Source organism: Chroicocephalus ridibundus, chromosome 1 (genome assembly GCF_963924245.1).
Source record: "Chroicocephalus ridibundus chromosome 1, bChrRid1.1, whole genome shotgun sequence".
NCBI lineage: Eukaryota > Metazoa > Chordata > Aves > Charadriiformes > Laridae > Chroicocephalus > Chroicocephalus ridibundus.
In genome coordinates, this window is record NC_086284.1 from 135,832,022 (window position 1) to 135,851,583 (window position 19,562).

At 44.9% G+C, this 19,562-nt stretch overlaps 2 protein-coding genes across 6 annotated transcripts in view; one reads left to right on the forward strand and one right to left on the reverse strand.

The window, feature by feature from the left end:
* Positions 1–880: 880 nt before the first annotated feature.
* LOC134508825 (E3 ubiquitin-protein ligase TRIM39-like) lies at positions 881–6,315 on the reverse strand. Its single transcript, XM_063321353.1, has 8 exons — positions 5,896–6,315; positions 5,206–5,301; positions 4,741–4,971; positions 4,543–4,565; positions 3,488–3,603; positions 2,978–3,007; positions 2,207–2,725; positions 881–969 (listed from the first exon to the last, which is right to left on the reverse strand). The coding sequence occupies exons 1-8, from the start codon at positions 6,313–6,315 to the stop codon at positions 881–883; spliced, it is 1,524 nt and encodes a 507-aa protein (XP_063177423.1).
* A 5,709-nt stretch (positions 6,316–12,024) lies between these two features.
* ARHGAP8 (Rho GTPase activating protein 8) overlaps positions 12,025–19,562 on the forward strand; it is a 79,822-nt gene continuing 72,284 nt past the window's right edge. For 2 of the 5 annotated variants that reach the window (XM_063354922.1, XM_063354909.1), the window contains exon 1: positions 12,180–12,326. The gene's annotated coding sequence lies outside the window, so the exon portion shown is untranslated. The other 3 variants (XM_063354914.1, XM_063354907.1, XM_063354913.1) reach the window with 3 other exon arrangements.

Genomic DNA, 19,562 nt, shown 5'->3' on the forward strand with positions numbered 1-19,562 from the left:
GTCCTCCTTGCAGAAGAGTTTCAGAGCCTCCTGGTGCTGCTTGCACACATCCTCCTGTCCTCCTCCTCCTCGTCCTGCCCGCTGCCTGGTGATTTCAGCAATGTTTTCCAGCTCTCTGCTGGGATGGAAACTCTTCTGCAAAGCCTTCTTCCTGCACTGCAGGCAGGAGAAATGTGCCTCCAGCCCTTCCCAGCAGCGGGCAATGCATGGCCGGCAGAAGTTGTGACCGCAGTGGATGGAGACAGGGTCTTGGAAATAACCCAGGCAGATGGAGCAGGAGGCTTCGCTATGCAGGCTTTCCATTGGGCTCTGTGTAGCCATGGCTCCTCCCAACCTACCTCCACAATAGGGTCAAATGAGCTTCACTTTGCAGGAAGAAGAGGAGGATCTTCCTCCTTCTGGCTTGGTTGCAAATGGGGGAAATAACTGCCAGCCCTAACGCCACAAAACGACAGCACAGAGAGGAGTGAGAAGAGGGTGAGAGCTCGCTGTGCTTCCTCCTCATCTCCTGCCAGCCTCCCATCAGTTTCAGTTCAGTTGACTTTCTGAACCAGATGTGAATTAGCAGATAGGAGGCAGGAAGGCAGGGCTGCTCTTCAGCGGGACCAGGAGAGGCTGGAGAAGTGCTTGGGAGACATCTCATGGAACTGAGGGTGGGATGCCATCCTGCACCAGGACCAACCATGGAACACGACTTTGGGGGTGACAAGTTGTCCATGAGTCAGCGGTGGAACCGTGCACCAAAGGCATCATCAACCCCATATGGGTCTGCATTAGCAAGAGTGGAGAGGGGAGGGATTGCTCCCCCGCATCAGCACATGTGAGGCCGTACTTGGATATGGGGACCAGATTGGGGCTTCCCAGTACAAAGCAGACAGAGTCACACCACCAAACTGAAGCCCAGCATGGACGGGGAGAGACTGGGATTATCCATCCTGGAATGGAGAAGGATCAAATCACTGTCTGCAACTGCCCAACAGGGTTAGAGAGAGGACAGAACCAAACATCAGATCTCTCCATGCCTCTCATTATACCCTTTTAATTGTTTAATTACCCATTTAGGCTGCATAAACAGAGCTACTGGGCCCATAGTAATCCTTGCCCTCTTTTATCTGCTTTCCTAAGCATCTGCTTTTGGGGATAGGACACGGACTTGATGGACCCTCATCTGAACTTCTGGGTTTGTTGTATATTCTCAAGGAAAAAGTCCAGTCTCTTGCTTGACTAAAGCCCAGTGCATCAAGGATCACACGGAGCCAGCACCAAAAGGAGCAGTCCCATTTCTAGGTATTTATTCCCAGTTCTGACTCCCCCTTTACACATTGAGTCAGGATCCATCCGAGCTGCAGATGACTCCTTCTCCTGCATTGCTGCTGACTTTTCACCACCTCTATTTCCACAGACTTGCTGTGTTTGACAGTGCAGAAAACTCACATTTATCATCTCCCTGTGCAGTGGGTTTTAGAGAAGAAAAAGGATGATTTTCCCTTCCTCTGGTTATTTTAAACTTCCAAAGAAAACTCACAGAAAAAAACCAAAAAACACACAAGACAAAAATTACTTAGAATTGCACATTTAGTTTTAATTCTCCATTAGTGCAAACTTACAGGCAGCCAGGAATTAGTGATTAAAAGATTAAAATACAGTTTAAGGCACGGAAATGGTCCCATTCCTTACTAAAAGAAAGAAACCTGAACGCTGCTACCTTTTCATTTCCCTTTCATTTGAGGCTTGGGCTGGAGGGAAAAGGTTGTCCTTGATGGCAGGGCATGTGCCAGCTCCAGCAGCTATGTCTGTATTTTGCATTAAACACATAAACAATCATTGAGGTTGGGATACGCCTGGGGAGCCTCCCTTCCCTTGATTCCTTTTTTAGGTTGTCCCTGGCATATGGTCTCTCTGATCCCACCAATTCCCCTTTTTCCTGGTGGCTCCACCTCCAGCTATGGTAGCACCTGGGATGGAGAGATGGATCTAAGGCTGTCCAGTCTCTGCAGCCCAGGATGGGAATTTCTGGAGGGTCATCAGAGCTTGGAGCCATGCAAAAGCTTTGCAGAGATCCTGCTCCACGCAACATTTTGCATAGCCCACGTTTATTGTAGGACCTGGAGCTGCAGAGGCTTATAGTGGAATTGTGACAAAACTCAGGTCCTGGTTTTTTTCCCAAGGGTGAGTGGAATGGGTTTGTTGGGTTTTTTTCCTGTACCTTGGGAAAAAAGTTTGAGGTGAGCGTCCTCCATCACCAGAAACCATGGGTAAACTGTTTCCCCTTTGAAAGAAGCCTGCAGAAAAGCAAAAATCCGTGCCTTGCTCACAGCATCAAAAAACACCACTCTGCCTTCCTGACAGTCCAAGCAGATTCGTATCCGCTGGGGGACATTGTGTAGAGTCAAGGGGGTGATACTGGGAGAGGTCAGAGCCTCATACCCATGTCTGTTATGACACAGTGCCCACACGCCTGCTTCAGGCTTCAGGGGGAACCAACTCTGCCTTTGCACTGACTCCTTGGCCACCCCAATGACCCACATGCCTTCTCTACAGATCTCCACCTCCCAGCAGTGCCAACCCAATATGAAGCCCCTTGAGCCCAGCACGCAGCGCGCGACTTTGAATTTCTTTGGGTTGGAGGGCAGGTCCTGCCCATGGGGTATCCACTGCACGAACTTGCCGTCTTCCAAGAGGTAAAGCCTGGCGTTGGCTGTCTTCAGGTCCGGTGTCATCTGTGCTGGAGGTGGAGAAAGAGTCAGGCTCATTGTAGCATATCTGGGGGGGCACAGGGCTTTTTCTATCCCTTCCCATCCATTCAATCCAGATGGGAGCCCTCCAGGAATTGCCTCGTGGTGGTACCGGGATGGGACAAGGAGGAAAGGAGGCAGCAGAGAAGTTTAGGTTAATCTTTCGGGGCAGCAGAGGTTGTTTAAGCCTATTTTTTGATTTAATATGCTGGATCGGTTGGGCACGTGTTCGGTTCACTTACTTGTGAATGGAAGTTCAAAATCCAGTATGTCTAGAGGAAAGAGAAAGAAAAATGTGAAAGGCAGAAAGATCAATTGGTCTGATTCTGGATTGCTGCAAAAATCCAGAGAGTCGGGAACAAGTCTGGGGGAACGTAGAGAAACTTGAGAAGGGAGAGGAGGAAAACAGGACTACACATATGAAATTCACCCACACACAGAGGGACTGCTGCAAAGAAAACTAATACAGCAATGCATTGGAGCGTGTCTGCGATGAGGAGCACGGGACAGCAGCAAGACACTAACTCCACATAGTTAATGTAAAATACATGGGACTCGATGCAACAGGCAACAACAGCAGCAGGCAGGCAATATCAGACTAACAATCACTGCTTGTTTGCAATCTCATTATTGGATCTTGAAAAAAATCCCTCATTCAACAACCAGGATGTATTTCTTTTGCAAGGCTTTGCTCCATCCCTCCCCACCAAGAAGCATGATGGCATTTTCCTTTCTGGACCAGTGCACAGTACCTTGAAATTTCTCCATAGCCTTCTTGACAGCTGTGATTTTTTCTGTGAAATCACAGAATTTCTTTTCCAGCCCAGGGGAAACATCAAGTGATTGTGAGAATATTTTCCTCTTGCACCTGGAAGGGAAGAAGGGATGCATTTACGCCTGGTTGCGGTTTGCTACTCAATGTTTTATCAGCAGAAGTAGTGGAGGGAAGATGATGGGTCTGCACCTTGTCACACATCTTAGACAGCAAATTACACAACATGATCACACATCACCCTTGTAGACATTTATTGATTTGCTTCAGCTGTGAAAGGATGAGGTGATTGTGTCAGGGTCCTAATGGGAATTAACATCCCTGAGCAGACCCACCTGAGACCCCACATCCCCACCCATGGTCCAGGAGCTCTATTTAAGCTCAGCCTTGAAGCATCTAATTCTTTTGCAAGCTACTTTAGTGGAGCCTCTGTATGTGGCTATGGACCCTGCAGATCCACCCCACAGGCTGCCTTCTTGGCTTGCCCCTAGCCCTGCCACTGGACCTGCCTGATGATCTGGGCTGCCCCCAGCTGCTCTTCCTAGCCCTGCTTGGCTCTTCTTGCTCAGGTATGTGGAATGGGGTTATGGCTGGTGATGTCTCCACTCCCTGCGCAGTTGTACGTAGGTCCATAGGGAGCCACCAGCCCTTGCTGCACCCTGACAACTTGTACCAAGACAATGTTAATTTTTGTTATGCTGAGCTATTTCTTCGGCAATGAATTAAGACTCTTCCCCAACATGCTCCCACCAGGTACTCACTTTGAGAGTGTAGGAACCTGTACCCGTTAGAAATGGAGCCCTGTTCTCCTACTTCAGCTTGTGCAGGTGACTGAGCTGTTGGTGCCAGTACGTGTCTGAATTCATCATTAATTAAAAAGAGAGGGAGAGACCTCCTTCCAAACCCCAGTGTCCTCAGTCAAGTCCAAAGGCTATATTGCAGAAGTGCCAACCTGTCCCTATATGACTTCTCCCAGTACCCTGCCACAAAGCTACTCTACTGTGGTGAAATTTTGATAAGAGAAGGACCACATACCTGCTTAAGGTGGCTTTGATGCCCTAGATGAGAGAGAAAAAGAGACTTAGTAACCTACAATAGCTCCCCTTGGAGTACCAGGTCCCACTCTAATGAAGTCCCTCTTTTAGCATGTTGGGGTACAAAAATGAGAGCTGGAGACCAAGCTGGTGCTCAACCAGTGCCTTCACGGCACATTTGGAAAGCCTAAGGTCTCACCTTCAGGAGCTCACAGTCTGGCTGCTGGCATATTCTCTCCATCTCCTCAATCAGCGTGCCCAGGCTTGTGGTCTCCTCCAAAAGCCTGTTGAGGATTTCTTCATGTGTGTTCATTATTTCTGTGTCCATCTGCTCCAGCTGGGCCAGGAAAAGGGACTCCTGCTTCTCTAGGAACTTGTGAAACTCCTTATATGCTGTCACAATCTTCTGCTTTGTATCTTCTGCCCTTCTCTGCCAAGGGCAAGCCAAAGCAGGTAAAGGAAAGCAGAGAGCAGAACAAAAGCATCAGGGGCTAATGGTGAGCCATGCATTAGTGGGATCCATAAAAAAGAATCCATTTGGCGAAGATACAAACCCACTCTCCCTTCCCCACACCCCTTGAGCATCACCCACCCATGCGAGAGAGGAAGAGGAGATGTTCCTCCTTTCCTCCCCCATCCTCTGCCAAGGAAGATGGGCACCTACGGTGTAGTCCTGCACTCTGTCTTGTCTGTCCTCCACAGAAGATTGAAGCGCCCCATGCTCTGATTTCAGAAGTTGCAGTTGGGTCTGAATTCGCTTCTGAGAGTAAAGTCATAAGTCCCTTGTTTAATGGCATCAGAGTTATTTACAGCCACCCACCCCTTTCTTTTTTTTTTTTTAAAAAAAAAAGGTCAAGGAGATTTCAGGGAGTCGTGGGGTAGGAGAAGAGCAGAGGATCCCTTTCTGTTGCCTTTTTTTTTTCCTACTGATCTTCAGCATAGCTGATCATGATAAGGAACCTGCATCCCAGAGGAGAGAGCCATTTATGGCTGCTGGATAAACAAACCCTCATGAGGCTCAGTAAACCCCTGGCATTGCAAATTGTGAGGTTAAAAGGTTAAATAGGGATTGCGGTGGTGAGAAATCATATGCATCTGTTTCTTTCTCTTGCCTAAGCCTCTGCTCATGGATGAATCCTGGGGGAGAAGACCCCTTGGTCCACCGAGAGCATGGTGCTCCTATGTCCACCTCTTCCTCAGGGCAGGAAAACACCACCTCAACAGTTGGTATCAAGAGAATAAGGATGGGTGAGTCCACAGCTGGTTTATCCCACAGGCCAAAGGCTATACAGGTATCTGTACCCACCAGGAACTTCTGGCCCTGTGTGCTTCACCATGCCCATAAACCCCTCACCTCGTACTCCTGGGCAGCCTCATCCACAGGAACCACAGAATGGTTACAGTGCACCTTGGACCTGTCGCACACTAGGCAGATAAGCCTTTCTTCGTCTTTGCAGAAGAGCTTCAGGGCTTCCTGGTGCTCCTTGCACAAGTTCTCCCCTCCATCTACCTCTCTGACCGGTCGCAGGTTCAAGCTCTTGGCTACTTCAATGATGTTGGCCAACTCCCGGTTGGGTCGGAAGCTCTGCTGGGGCACTGCTTCCCTGCACTGGGGGCAGGAGAAGTTGGTGGTCAGTCCTTCCCAGTTCTGAGTGATGCATGCCCGGCAAAAGCTGTGCCCGCAGTGGATAGACACAGGATCCTGGAAAATTTCCAGGCAGATGGAGCACAAGGCTTCATCCTGGAGGCATTGCACAGATGTCCTGGCTGCCATGGACAGGGATGAAGTTTGTTTCGCTCTCAAATGATCAGGAAGAAGAGAGACTTCTCTTCCTGATTCTAAGCCATTGGTTAAACTGAGATCCAGCCCCTTTCTAGCAGGACTTAGGCAATATATTTACTTATATTGCTTTGGGAAGTAGCAGTTCGACAGCTGAGGAGGAGGAGAATTGGAGATGCCCATCCCATTTTTGCCCAGTGGAGGTACTGGGATTTTTCATCCTCCAAAGCCTGTCCTTTCAATCTGTGGAGACTGGTGGATTTGGTGAATCAGCAGCCACTAAAACAGGAGTTTCATTCGCTATTAGCACCAAGGGAAGTTGTAGTGCAGCTGGGGTGGGAGATAACTACTGGTTGAAAATGCTTCTGATATCAGGAGTGACAGGACCTGGCCAGGGCTTGGGAAGGACGCCAGCACCCTCTGTGGAGCTGTTTGGGAGGACTTTAATATCCCTTGGGTGACCCTAAGGGTTCAAACGTACAATTTACTGCAGGGCAGGGCCTTCCTGGCTATCAGAAGAAATTTCTGCCACTCCTAACCCCTGGGACATCAACTTTGCCTATGGGGTAAAGTGGGACATGAGACTAACACCCTGCAGAGACTGCTATGGATCAAAGATGCTCACGTGTCCCTGGAGACTGCTAGTGCCTCCAAGACCCTGAAAGGTCCCAGCAGGTTTCTCTGATCTGCAGTGACATAGCTGAGAGTCTGGGCTGATGCTTTTCCTTCCTGTTCTTTAAATGCCTTTACTTTCAAAAATTGTTGTTGTCCTTTTCTATTTCCTCCCACAACAGCTGTGATGAAGCAAGAAAGGCTTTAAGTGCTTTCACTTGAGTTTCATTTGACTACCCAAATGTAAAAAAAAAAATATACAGATATCTGCCCAAGATGATCCTTTCTGAATCTGCTGCTCTTGAAAACCCCATAGAATGAGATTCAAAGTGGATACCAAGACTCATTTGCTCCACTTTATTCTTTACCATGCATAGAGTCCCAAAATATAGTGTGATTTCCTGGATCAAACCAAAGGCTTGTCCAGAGTATGTAATGTCCATCTTACTGTCCATGCTGTCTTAGGGAGCCAGCCGGATCCTGGACTTCCAAACCCAGAAGAAAAGCAGGATTTTTCTCTCCACTGAAAGAAGTTGGAGGCAAAGCAAAACCCAAGGTCTCATTATCAGCATCAAAGAAAGCCATGTGTCCCTTTTCATAACCCAGAGAGACCCAAATAGTCCTTGGCCTCCCATTCAGAAGCTGAACTGTTTTGAAGGAGGTGAAAGCTTGAAACTTGTTCCCAGAGATGCCAACAGCCCAAATCCCCTGGGAAGCGGTAGGTGCTAAAGATGAGGTAGAAAGAAACTCATGAACAGGTTTCCAGACGAGGGCTGATGAAACTGATAAAAAGAACTCACTTCTGAAATTAGTCATCATGCCTTAAAAAAAATTGGAAAGGGATTTAAATATCATACTTAGATTGAAGACCAGATCTCTTATGGATTCCATTAAAATCTTCATGAGGGACAGACTTTGTCATGTCTCCCTACTAGAAAGTGTACGACTTTTCTGATATGTCTGGTACACATTGAGAGGCAGGGCCTGGGCTGGGTGGACCACTGCTTGAGGTCAGTATACTGCTTTCTGAAGTCTGTGGTATTTCTCAGAAAAATCCATATCTGTAGTCTTTCTCCATTGATCCTTACTTATCTCTGCCCTCCAGGAATTCCCAGCCAGGCTCGCTTTGCTTTTTGTTTACATTATCTACTAAAGCAACAAATGTATTTGTGCAGCAGTGCTTCAGTAGTACTTCTGGGTCATACAACATACTCTTGCAGTTACTCTATGCCTCATAATAAGCTTGTTTGAAACGAGTGTATGGATGATTTGCCAGAGTAAATTGTTTTGTTGCTAAATTCAGTGACATTAACCCAGCAAATGAGGAGTTGGCCCATATTAGCATTTATTTCCTTTAAAAGGGAATGACTTTGAAAAGAGCCTGTGGATTCACAGGACTGCTATTACCATAGCTCACTAATGATAATTACTGTGGAATTTCCTGTTTGAGGAAATCCAACTGTGAGTTCATAAACATGTGTGAAAGCAAACGGAGAGGAAAAACAAAATTCAAACAACTCTACAATCCCTTAAATCCTGCTTTCACTTCACAGCTTTCCTTCAGCGTTCAATTCTATTTTGTAGCATTGAAAGGCTCTGACAAGTTGTATGAATGGGGGAAGTATTAAAGAAACAAAACCAGAAAACAAGCAGTTCTTTTTTACTGACATGTATTATTTTATACTCTAAGTGGTATAACAGGAATTTCTTCTCGCCTTTTAAATTATGTTTTTGCTTTATTATCCGTACAGTAGTATTGCACTACCATTTTAGAAATTACAGACACATTGAAAGAATACTGGAGGTTCTACTGAATCTATGTATTTATGTTGCATTCCTCGTGGTAACTGATACATTATACATCATAAATAACTCTAATATTGCAGGAGACGGTGCCCCATATTAAGTCACTTTGCGTTAGAGGGCTCTCATTTGCAACTTTCTCTAAAGCAAACTTTAACAATAGTGAATTATGTTCCTTAAGTGAACCTGTATATAAATTACAGATTTAGAGATGACAAATAGCAGACATTTGGTTCTTGTTCATATGAAATGAAAGGCTAGGATACATACACACAGTGGAGTCAAATTTGGTACGCTCTTTTATATAGTATGCTCTTATTTTGAGAAAAAAAAAAAAAAGTTGCACGACTTACTAAGCTTAACCCGGTGAGCTGTCACAGCCTTACTCAAAAACATAACCTTGCTATTTATGTTGATCTTTCCTCCAGTTTGCATAAGGTCAGCTGGCCTCAGTGCTGAGTCTTATCTCGGAGATGCAGCATGCAAACCTGTTGCACCTTGAGAGAAAACAGAGGTGATCTTTTACCAAGTAAAAATCTGCGGTCCGATGTTACTCCACTATTTTATCAGTAAAACTTGCTTTCTGTGACCGAAGTCTAGTCTATGCTTAGCTTTAGATCCTACCTACAGAATACTGATTATCTACCAGCGCAGTTAAAATAACACATCATACACACCTTGCACAGGTGTTCTTGCCAACAGGAGGTGATGAACAGCTGAGTTAGCACTGAAGTCTTCCAGCAACAATCCTACAGTCCTTACAGTCATTGCTGCTCTGATTTAAATTTTTGCTGCTCAGAAGACCTCTGTGACTGGAAGCTCCTCTCTCCAAAATTTCTAGGTAGCCTCCTCCTACAAACTGAGCTCAGTGCTGTAGGCTGGGGTCCATGTAAAGCTATTCTCTACCGAACCTGTTTATTCAGACATGTAAAAGGACATAGAGAGTACAAAAGGGGAGAGCTTCATGCAAATTGAAGGATATGGAAGCATGGTGGTCCAGCCAAAAATCTGGATTTGCCTGCTTCCCCTCCCATTTGTGCTACTGCTCTGAGGAATTATATGTCACTCTCAGCAAGGACCTCACCATGTTCTTCACCATCTGGAAGAAAGCAGCCTGGAGTCTCGTATCAATTGAGAAAGTGGCAAAGTCCATGGAAAGAGATATCTTTTTTTTTTTTAAGACCAAACTAAAACTAGATAAAAAGCTCTCTCTGGGTTCTGTAGGACAAACTTAACGCTTCATTTACCCATGAGCCCTTCTACATCTCATTTTGAGGTGGCAATTGGCTGCAACTGGAGATAAGCAAAATTATTTTGTTTTAAAATAATAAGATTTCTTCTAAATCCATTGACTGGAAACTTTCATAAAGAGGAAAGTAGAAGCAGTGTTCTTTTGTTGGGTTGCAGGCAAAATGTTAATACAATAAAAATACAAATGTAAAGAAATGCATTTGAAATGAAAAAGAGGTATAGCATATGCAAAGCAATGCCAGAGCATTCAGGGAGCGTACATAAAATCTCAAATTGTAAGGAAATCTGGGAACTAGGCAATCTGAACCTGTGGTTTTGTGGAAGAAACCTGTAAGGCAGGCTTTGAAGTAAAAAAAAAAAAAGTAACATTTGGCTTTTTCAGCCTGAGGGGTTAGTCTAAAATCAATCACAGGCATGCTGTGCCTTAATTTCAGGCCAAAAGACACTGAAAAGTCTAGAGACTTCTGTGTGGGACTTGTACTTGGTGACAAAATGGACTGATCCAAGCAACTACAGGCTCTTTTATCTGACCTCATTAGTACACAAAGCTTTAGAACAAACGCTGAAGGAAAAACTAATTAAAGATGTGGAGGTATATGAAAAACGAGTTAAAATGCAGCAGGACTTCACCAAAGATAGAACATACCAGACTAAGCCAGTATCTTTGTCTGATAAATCATTTTCTCAAACAAAGTGCAAATACAGTAGATCAAATCTATCTGGACTTCAATAAAACATTTGAGAGGATGCCATATGAGAAAATATTAATTAAGATGGAGAGATGTGAATGAATGTAAGAAATGAAGAGTAAGGACAATAGCATGTGCTGAAAGGGAAACTCTAGATGGAAGGAGGTTACTAATGCAGTTCCGTAGGGAATGATCTCAGAACTAATCTTAGCTAAAATTTTATTAGTGACCTTGGCACAAAAAACATGAGTGTGCTAATGAAATTTGCTGATGACATAAACCCAAGACCTGCTGCTACAACAGAAAATGATTGGAATACCCTATGGAAAGAATTGGATGAGTCTGCGGACAGGAGAAAGAGAAATGACATGCAATTTAATAGCAGGAATACAAAGTTGTGCGCTTAGCAGAAATTCCTATTAATTCCAGTAAAGTGAGGTGAAGAGGAGGCTTCTCCAGATGGACAGAAGAAAGAAAAGATATTGCATGAATTAATTGCTCAGAAGCAGGAGTGAGTTCACAGTGAGCTGGTTTCTGTCTGGAAAAGGCAGCGCAAGGGGTGTACCACACAGCCAGAGCCGTAAGGGCTGTGGCACTGGGTCAGACCCCATGGCCCTCCTTTCTGGCAGCAGCCACCAGCAGACGCCGGGGAAGGCCACTCTGGCAGGATCTTCCCGGAGCGGTGGAAGTATCCGGTAATTCGTGACTCAGTGAGGTGGTGACCTGGTGCCTCCAATTGTGTTTACTGCACTTTACTTCCCGCTTTTCTACTGGCAATGACGATTTCCTAGTGTGAGTTTGAGGGCGTATAAAGAAAATGGCGTGATGCCAGTGAAACTGTGGGACTAAAGATCAACCTGGAGTCTTTTAAGTCAGTACGCTGATGGTACTTTGGACCTCTCCTAACTGCTGGGGGATACCTGGCTAGACCTAGAGGAGTTAGTGGTGTGTCTTGCTTGTAGTCAGATGGTGATGCTTGAAAACTTGATAACTAATTCCACCCCCCGCCCGCAAACTATAAGGAGGCAGTAAAAAGCGATTAATTTCCACATCTTGCTTTTGCATCTGGTTTTGTTTCCCGACTCCAGCCGCCCAGCAGGGCCCCCGGCGTGGGCTCCGGGCCGCGCCGCCCCGGCCCCACACCCCCCGCCCGGTTCCCTCCTCCTTCGGCCGCGAACGGAGAACGGGAAACGAAACCGCCAGCCCGGTGCCGCCGGCGAGAGCCCCGCTTCGTCCCCCCACGCAGCTCCTTCCCTCCTCGACCCCTCACGCCGCCTCCATTTCGGTTAGCGGGGCCTAGGACCGGCCCGCCCCGGACCCGAGGCGAGGGCGGCCGCAGCGCGGCCCGCTGCCTCCCAGCCCCGCGGCTTCGCCCCTCCTCCGGCCGCCCGCAGGTGAGGCCGGCCCCGGGGCGGTGCTGCCGCGGCCCGCCCGCCTCGTCTCGGCCGGGAGAAACACCTGTGGTGTCTGCGAGCCACCGCCGTCGCCGACAGGTACGTGAGGGCGGCCCTGCCCGCCCCGGGGAGCGCCGAGGGGCCCAGGCTTCGTCTGTCCCCGGAGGCTCCCTCCGCCCCGGCTTCTTGTCCTTGGGGCGGTGTTTCCTCCCGGTGAGGGAAGGTAAAAGCAGCTGGGGCTTCCCGGGGGGGAGAGGTGAGTGAGAAACTGGCTGCCGGGAGGGGTGTCGGGGGCGGCGGCGCCAGGCGGGACCACCGGGGGCTCTTCCAGAGACTTCTATATCTGTATATAAATATACATATAGGTGTGTGTCAAACCAAGCACTCCTTGTGCTTCTCGTTACAACAACCTGTTGGGTGCCCTTTGCGTGAAAGGGGCCCTGTCCAAAAGCAAAGCAACCAGTTGCTCGGTCTGGGATTCCCCCTCCCCGCCATTTTGCGCCGTCGGGGGGCGGCTGTACCGGGCTGCCCCCCCGGAGGGAGGGGACCGGGACCGGGATCGGGCCGGCTCTCGGTGTGTCCTCTCCGCGGGACGCTTTCATTTTTAGCGTTTCCCACGATAATAGGATTCAAAGGTCAGGTTTATACTGTAAGCGGTGCGATATGAGGCTGTTACTTTACAGCGGTGCTTACACCTCAGCCTGAGGAGGGAGTCCGGCGGTTGCCTGCACAGGGGTATGACCCGACCGAATAGGGTTCTGGACATTAAAAATGCGTGAAAATGGAGTGGTTTAGTGGTTTGATAGTAGGGAGGTGAATTTGCGCCCTTCTTGGCCATCTCCACTGACTTTGTGGGACGAAAAGTTTCTGTGTGCCGGTCCTATGGTGGAATTGGAGCTGGCATCCACACGAAGCCTCACAAGGAACAGAAAATGGGGTAAAGATGACAGCGAATGTTATGTGACTGAGATTCAACATTGTAAGCCGTAAAATATTTCTTAAAGAGTATCTCTAGCTATATAGTGATACATTGTGCTTTTACGGCTTTCTTTCCCCCTCTTTGTTACCAGTCCTTTGAAAATTAATTCCTCTTCACCCCCTGTTATAATAGATTTATAAAATTATTTCACTTTCCAGCATTCTTTCTATATGTGTTGCATCGCGTATTTGGCATGTAGTTAAAATCTGTATCAGTGTGCACATGCTCAAGGGGCTGACTGCATGTTGTACATGGAACTTTCTTTCCAACCTTTCCAGATGTCTGAGCGATGACCTTGTTCTTCTGTAGTCAGTTTTCCAGACAGAAGGTGACACAGGGTTTAGTTAAGGCCGGTTTAGCTCCTTGGGGGCAGGGGAGGCTGTGGTAGGCTGGGAGTGCAGACCAGAACCGGTTCCTCTCGTTTGCTGCTGTTAGCATTCCTGCAATTCCTTCCGTTCACCCCTCTTCATACCCTGGTAGAATTTGTCCAACAAAAGGCTGAAACGCTTTAGGGCAGACAAAAGAGGCTAAGCGTCTCATCCCACACTTGCGCTGGCAGATAAAGCAGCAAGCCTGAAATCTGAGGGAAAGGCTCGTTCCCAGTTAGATGCCTTTCCCCTTCCCGCAGGGGTAAGTGAGTGCACAGCCAGGAGTTTCCTGTCCTTGATGCTGTGTGTTGTATTGATGACCTTCCTGGGCGTTTGGCTTCTTTTTTCGCTTTTTTTTTTTTTCTTTTCTTTTCAACACAGTCGAGCTGTTGGCCCGTTACTTGGTCTCTGAGCTGAATGATCGCTGAACTTCTCATCTGGTCTTTTACTTCTGAAAGTCCAACCTAGGTGGCTGGATGCAGGAGCAAAGCTCCTCATGGAGCAGTAGTCAGGGCCGCTGAAGATAGGAGCCTTGCTTATGACACCAAAGTCTCTTCCAAGGAGGAGAGACCCCTGCTTTTGGGAGGTGTTTGGCGTTTAAGTGTGATTTTGCCACTGACTTGTTACAGACCTTTGATACGCAGCTAAAAGAGCATGCCATTTTAGCTTCAAATCTAGCAGTTTGCTGAGAGGTCTCTGAATAGATCTAAGTCAGGCAGTCATGTTTCTCTAACCAAAGAAATTCCTTTTTAAAGCTGCTTTTGCACAAGTTGCTTATTCCAGTGTCTTCAGACAAAAATATGCAGTAATGCTAGGTTCAACTAACTTTAATAAGTGAAATGAAACCGAGTTCCCTGTGTCATTTTCTTCATTGTTGGAGCAGGAATTCAAAAAGTAAATAAACATGGGGAGAAGTAAACTGTATTTTTAAAGTTCTGCTGGGTTGAGTAAATGTTTAATAATAGTACCACTGGGGAGATGTGTTAACAGTATTCTTTGTACTCCCCTATAAACTCTTAAGCTTTTTTTAAAAATATGGATAGAGCCATGAAGTCATTGTGTGACTGAGATGAGTTAGTATTCTACGTGCTTATGTGGGTATTGGTTTGTATCAGTTTTAAATGTAACAGTTTGGTTTTTTTCAGATAAATATTTCAGAGATGAAACAGTCCTTGGCGGAAAGGGTTTGTGCATAGTTATAGAAGTAAGTGTTTATGCTGTGCTGACTGGATTGGTTTAATTTTGAAATTCAGATAGAACAGAACAGTCGTCGCTTGTAGGCATTGTGTTATTGAAACTGTAATTCCCATTTTAAAAATTACAATGTCTCTTTTTTTTTTAATGAGATGTAACAGAACATTGTAAGTCTAGGATAAGGATTTACCCCACCAGGCCATATAAACCACAGTCCAAGATGTTGCTGTAGCTAGGCGTGTAGGGTGCAGTTCTGAGAGATGGAAATTAGGGGACCTAGGCAGGCTGCTGCTCAGGAATGGGTTGAGCAGCCAAAACCACATGGGGGTGACTCCCCACCCAGCATTAGTGTGATTAGGTCTTGCTGCTCACCACGTCCACAGCTAGGGTTTCAGATTTCTTGCTGGCTTCTGCACCAACCCACTGCCAGGTAAATGATACAGACTGACTGTGGGAACCACGTACAACCTGCTTGTGAGTTACATGAGGCTGGATTCACACAGGTTGACCCCTTTGCTCTTGAAGAAAAAAGGCATGACATTTGTATTTGGCAGCTTTCTTGCACATCCCCTGCTTCAGTGGCCTAGATGAGCTGCAGAAAAGAAGCAGCTATTTCCTATCCAGGAATGAAGAGGTATGGTTAGGATTTAAATTGTTTATAAAAAACAAAAAAAACCAAAACCAAATCACACACATTATTTTTCTTGAAAAAAACAGGCTATATGAACAGTATAAAAATTTTAGTGTCAAAATAAGTACAGAAAAAAAGTAATTTGGAAAATGTAAAGTCTTATTGGTTTCAATTGATGCCTCCCTCTCATGCCCCCCCCAAAAAAAACCCCAATCAACAAAACAGATCTTTAGAATTTGTGGGGGAAAGTACTGATGACAGGAAAGTTTGAATCAGCAATGTCTAAGACTGCAAAGGGATGAAAGTACGGAGTAATTGTAAAAATGTTGCCAAAAGACCTTTATTTTAGCAACACTGCTGGATATTACTATGATAAGAGACAGATTCTGTTGCACATATACACTGTTCAAGCCTGACAACTTGAAAACTGACAACTCAGTTCTTGGCTTTTCAAGGAGCCAATTATCAAAAAAGCTTTCTTTGCATCAAATGAGAGACTGGCAGTTAGTATTACCGGTATACTAAAGAGTGGCTTAGTTGAACCATCAAATTTTCCCTGACCCTAACTAAACTAAAATAAGCTCTTTTGTTACAAAATGCAAGGCATTTTTAAAAGAGAACTAAATATAATCATTGACTTATAATATCTGGTTTCAGAAACAAGAACATTTGAGGGAAGGAAAAAAAAATAAAGAAGAAATGATTATTCCTTCTCTGCTTCTAGTGGAAGTCATACTTTGTTTATACTTACCAAATCTTTCATTCTTTATTGCTGAGTTCACTTTATATGATATTGATGCAATTCATGTTCTTTGGGAGTTTTTCTCCTCCTCCGGCTCACTCTGTCTTTTGGAGGCGTAATCTTTGATCTGTGATGACAATAATTTTCACAGCACATGTAGACAGTGACTGCAGATGAAAAGTAAGTAGTATGAGCTGATGAACATACAATAAGTAACAATCTTCTAATCATGCAAATATAGAATCACAGAGTGGTTTGGATTGGAAGGGACCTTAAAGATCATCTAGTTCCATCCCCCCTGCCATGGGGGGTTGAGTCAAACCACACATTTGTGAGAAATTTTGAATCCTGGGAGTGCTGCCGTTTATTACACCTGGGGCTGCAGGTGCCTCTGAGAATCAAGGACTGTGTCCAATGCCAGGCACTCAGCACTGAATTCCAGCTGTTATTTGGGTTTTTCTGCAGACTGGTGGCTATTCTCAGTTTTCTTTTATTCTCAAGCCAATTCTTTATGTCAGGCTAGTCTCCATATTCTTAGTTCTTTGAAAAGCAAAGCATATCTCTCTATTTCTCTGTCTCAAAAATCGTTTGGGGAAACCCCAAATATATAGGTATTCCTTTAAGCTATTTTTTCATGCTTTTAAACTACTCCAAAAGTAAGGATTATATTTCTGGTTTCACCATTCAGGGTGCGTGGCAGGTCTGTCGGCCAAGGGAAGCAAGCTAGTATCGGCTCTCCCGAGGGAGCTGCTCTGTTCATATTACTTACGTGTTGTCTCTTGGCAAACTCAAAGGTAGTCTTCAAATCATCTAAGAGAAGAGTTTTGTTTAATGACTTCCAAAGGATCTCATTGGAAATTGTTGGCAGAAGCAAAAATGGATTCTATTTTTGGAGACCATTCCTTCTCCTCTTCCCTGTGTACAAGCCTTTGCCTCTGTGACTACATCCGCTGCGTTACTTAACAAGAGGGAAAGACAGTCATCTCAGTAGAAATGAATGGTTCTTCTTCAGAAGAACCACCACCTTCTGTGCAGAAGCTGAACAAGGAATTACATGTAAAGAAAAAAATACCGTTCTGAGACTGTAATTAAAAATATATCTTTGCACACGTGCACAGGGACTAAAAATCACACTGTTGAGGCATCTCTGGCATTCCTGAAGGTTTGTGTGCTAGGCTTAGGAAGTGCATTGATATTCTTTTAACAAACTTTGTGGCTTTGTATTCGTATAGAAACTTTTAATTTTAAAAAACCATAGTAATTCTATTGTAGGATATCATGTCGTCACCAGGGTAGGTCATCACCAAGGCTGAATCTCAAGATTAGCTGTGCAGACTTCTGCATCTTGATGTGATGAATCAACTGATAGCAATTCTAAGCTGCTATTTCTGAGGCCAAGCAATGTAAGAGGATGTAACAGCTGATGTGCTGATAGGGAAAAAAAATGGTGAGACACAACAATCTTGGGTTTCATTTCAAGCTACATTAGCGGGCACAGATTTTCTGCTTATTATCCCCAGTTGGGACTCATTCAACTTCTTTCTTATCTCATCTCTTACTCTCTTATCTTGTTTAAATCCCATTTCTTTCACTTAACCTTCTCAGTAACCTTTCCTGAACTCCTATCTTACTCACATGCTTCTTTAGAGGTTGGAAAATTTCATCCCACAAATAAAGTTGTGAAGAACTGAAAATAGGGTCTCAGACTTGGAACTTTCAGGTGATATGAACTAGGCTATGATACCAATCCTGTCCATAGTAAAGAAAATCCCCAGCAGTGTAACTTCATTGCCTTTCAGTGATGTCTGCCTGAAGGGCTTTTTCTTTGGTTTGTTCATTCTGAAGATATCTTTTATACTTTTTTACATTAATATATTCTGGGAATATTTCTTTTAACTGTAAATTCTTAGCAAAGACTGTAGTTGACATTGTGTGCTGTGTAGTGCTTGTATTTTACTAGGTTTTTCTAACTTTGAAATTAAGCCTGCTGAAGACTTTGGGATTCCTATTCTATATGGCTCCCACAGCCATCAAGGAATACACTGTCTTTGGCATGATGCTGCAGGGTCATGGTGATAAAGCTGAACATCAGACCTTCAAGAAGAACATTCATGAGGAGTTAGTTGTTCTCTGACATACAGTGATGTTCTCTGACATACAGTGACATACAGTAACAGCATAGTGCATGTACCAAGTTTCTGCAGATAGACACTTTAAAACAAAACAAACAAAAAAAATTAAACTAAACCTTAAACTCCTTACAGAGTTCTTGGGCATTTGCATGCCCTCATGATAGCCCCGCCATGGGGGTTTTGCAGGCCATTGCAGGCTCATGCTGATGAGCATGGGGAACTTGGGCTAGGTGCGAAAAGGGATGCACAGGAAAAAGTTACAAGTTTGTTTACAAGGAAATAGATCTATTTTCCCCCGCTAGTCTCCAATGAAGAGTCTCTGTAAATATCCACATCTTAATATTCTCCTGATATCATATGACCAACACTATTTCTTTTGTTTGCCTGATGTTGCTCTCCCAAACCTCTGTTGCTTTATGCACACGCACATGTATGTCTACTAAAACTTTTCCACTGAGATGCCTATCAGCTAAAAAGTTGTAGAGCCCTCTCTGTGTGAACATTAAAGAAAACCTGTTCCATGTCATTTGTTATACTGCTGAATATAAGGTCTATAAATGCAGGATAACGTGCACACTGAGAGACCAGTGTATTGGACGCTACATCCTGAAATGCTTCGTAGCATCTTTTGTCACATAGGTAAGAAGAACTAGAGAAGATTCAGAACATAAAGCTAGCGAGTCCATTTCTATTTTTAAGAAGGTGTTGAATTATTAGTGAAGAATGCATAACCTGCCATACAAGAAATTGGAAAAAGCAAGGTGTTTCTGTTCACAGTCCTTCCACATCCATCTTTATTATTATCATTTGGTATTTTAACCTAGTATGTGAGGCAAAATATACATAATCTTTCATGTGTTTACAAATATTAAATACATGGAAACAATTAAAAAAGTCAACAGTTTTATGGGCTTTTTTTCTCTAAATCACAATCTCCCTTCTCTTCTGGTGAATGTTACTAACAAAAGCCTGCAGTATCATGGGAGCTTCCACTTTTGGAAGCTGTCCCAAGCTTGAGAAGCTACTTGCTTGACACTTGAATTTGAGGCTGAAATTCAAAAGTTTGTAACGTTCCCTACAAAGCTGGCGTTGAAAAAAGCCTATGTACCAAGGACTGATCTCTGTAGCTTCAGAGAATACCGACACTCCTAGCAGCTCATTTATATTTAGCTTCAATAAGTGGTAGCATGAAAACCATGGGATTCTAAGGAGTCCCTTGCTGAAGCTGGGTGCTTTTGGGGTGACTTTACCACAGAAGGTGGATAATTCCTGAATTCTTCAGAAGAGAGTTTTTAGTATAAGCAGTGATCCAATGCTTGGGAGGAAATACTTGACCTGGATGAGCTAGAGAGGTGGGCCTGAGCAAACCTTATGAAGTTCAACAAGGCCAAGTGCAAGGTCCTACACTCGGGTCAAGACAACCCTCGTTATCAATACAGGCTGGGG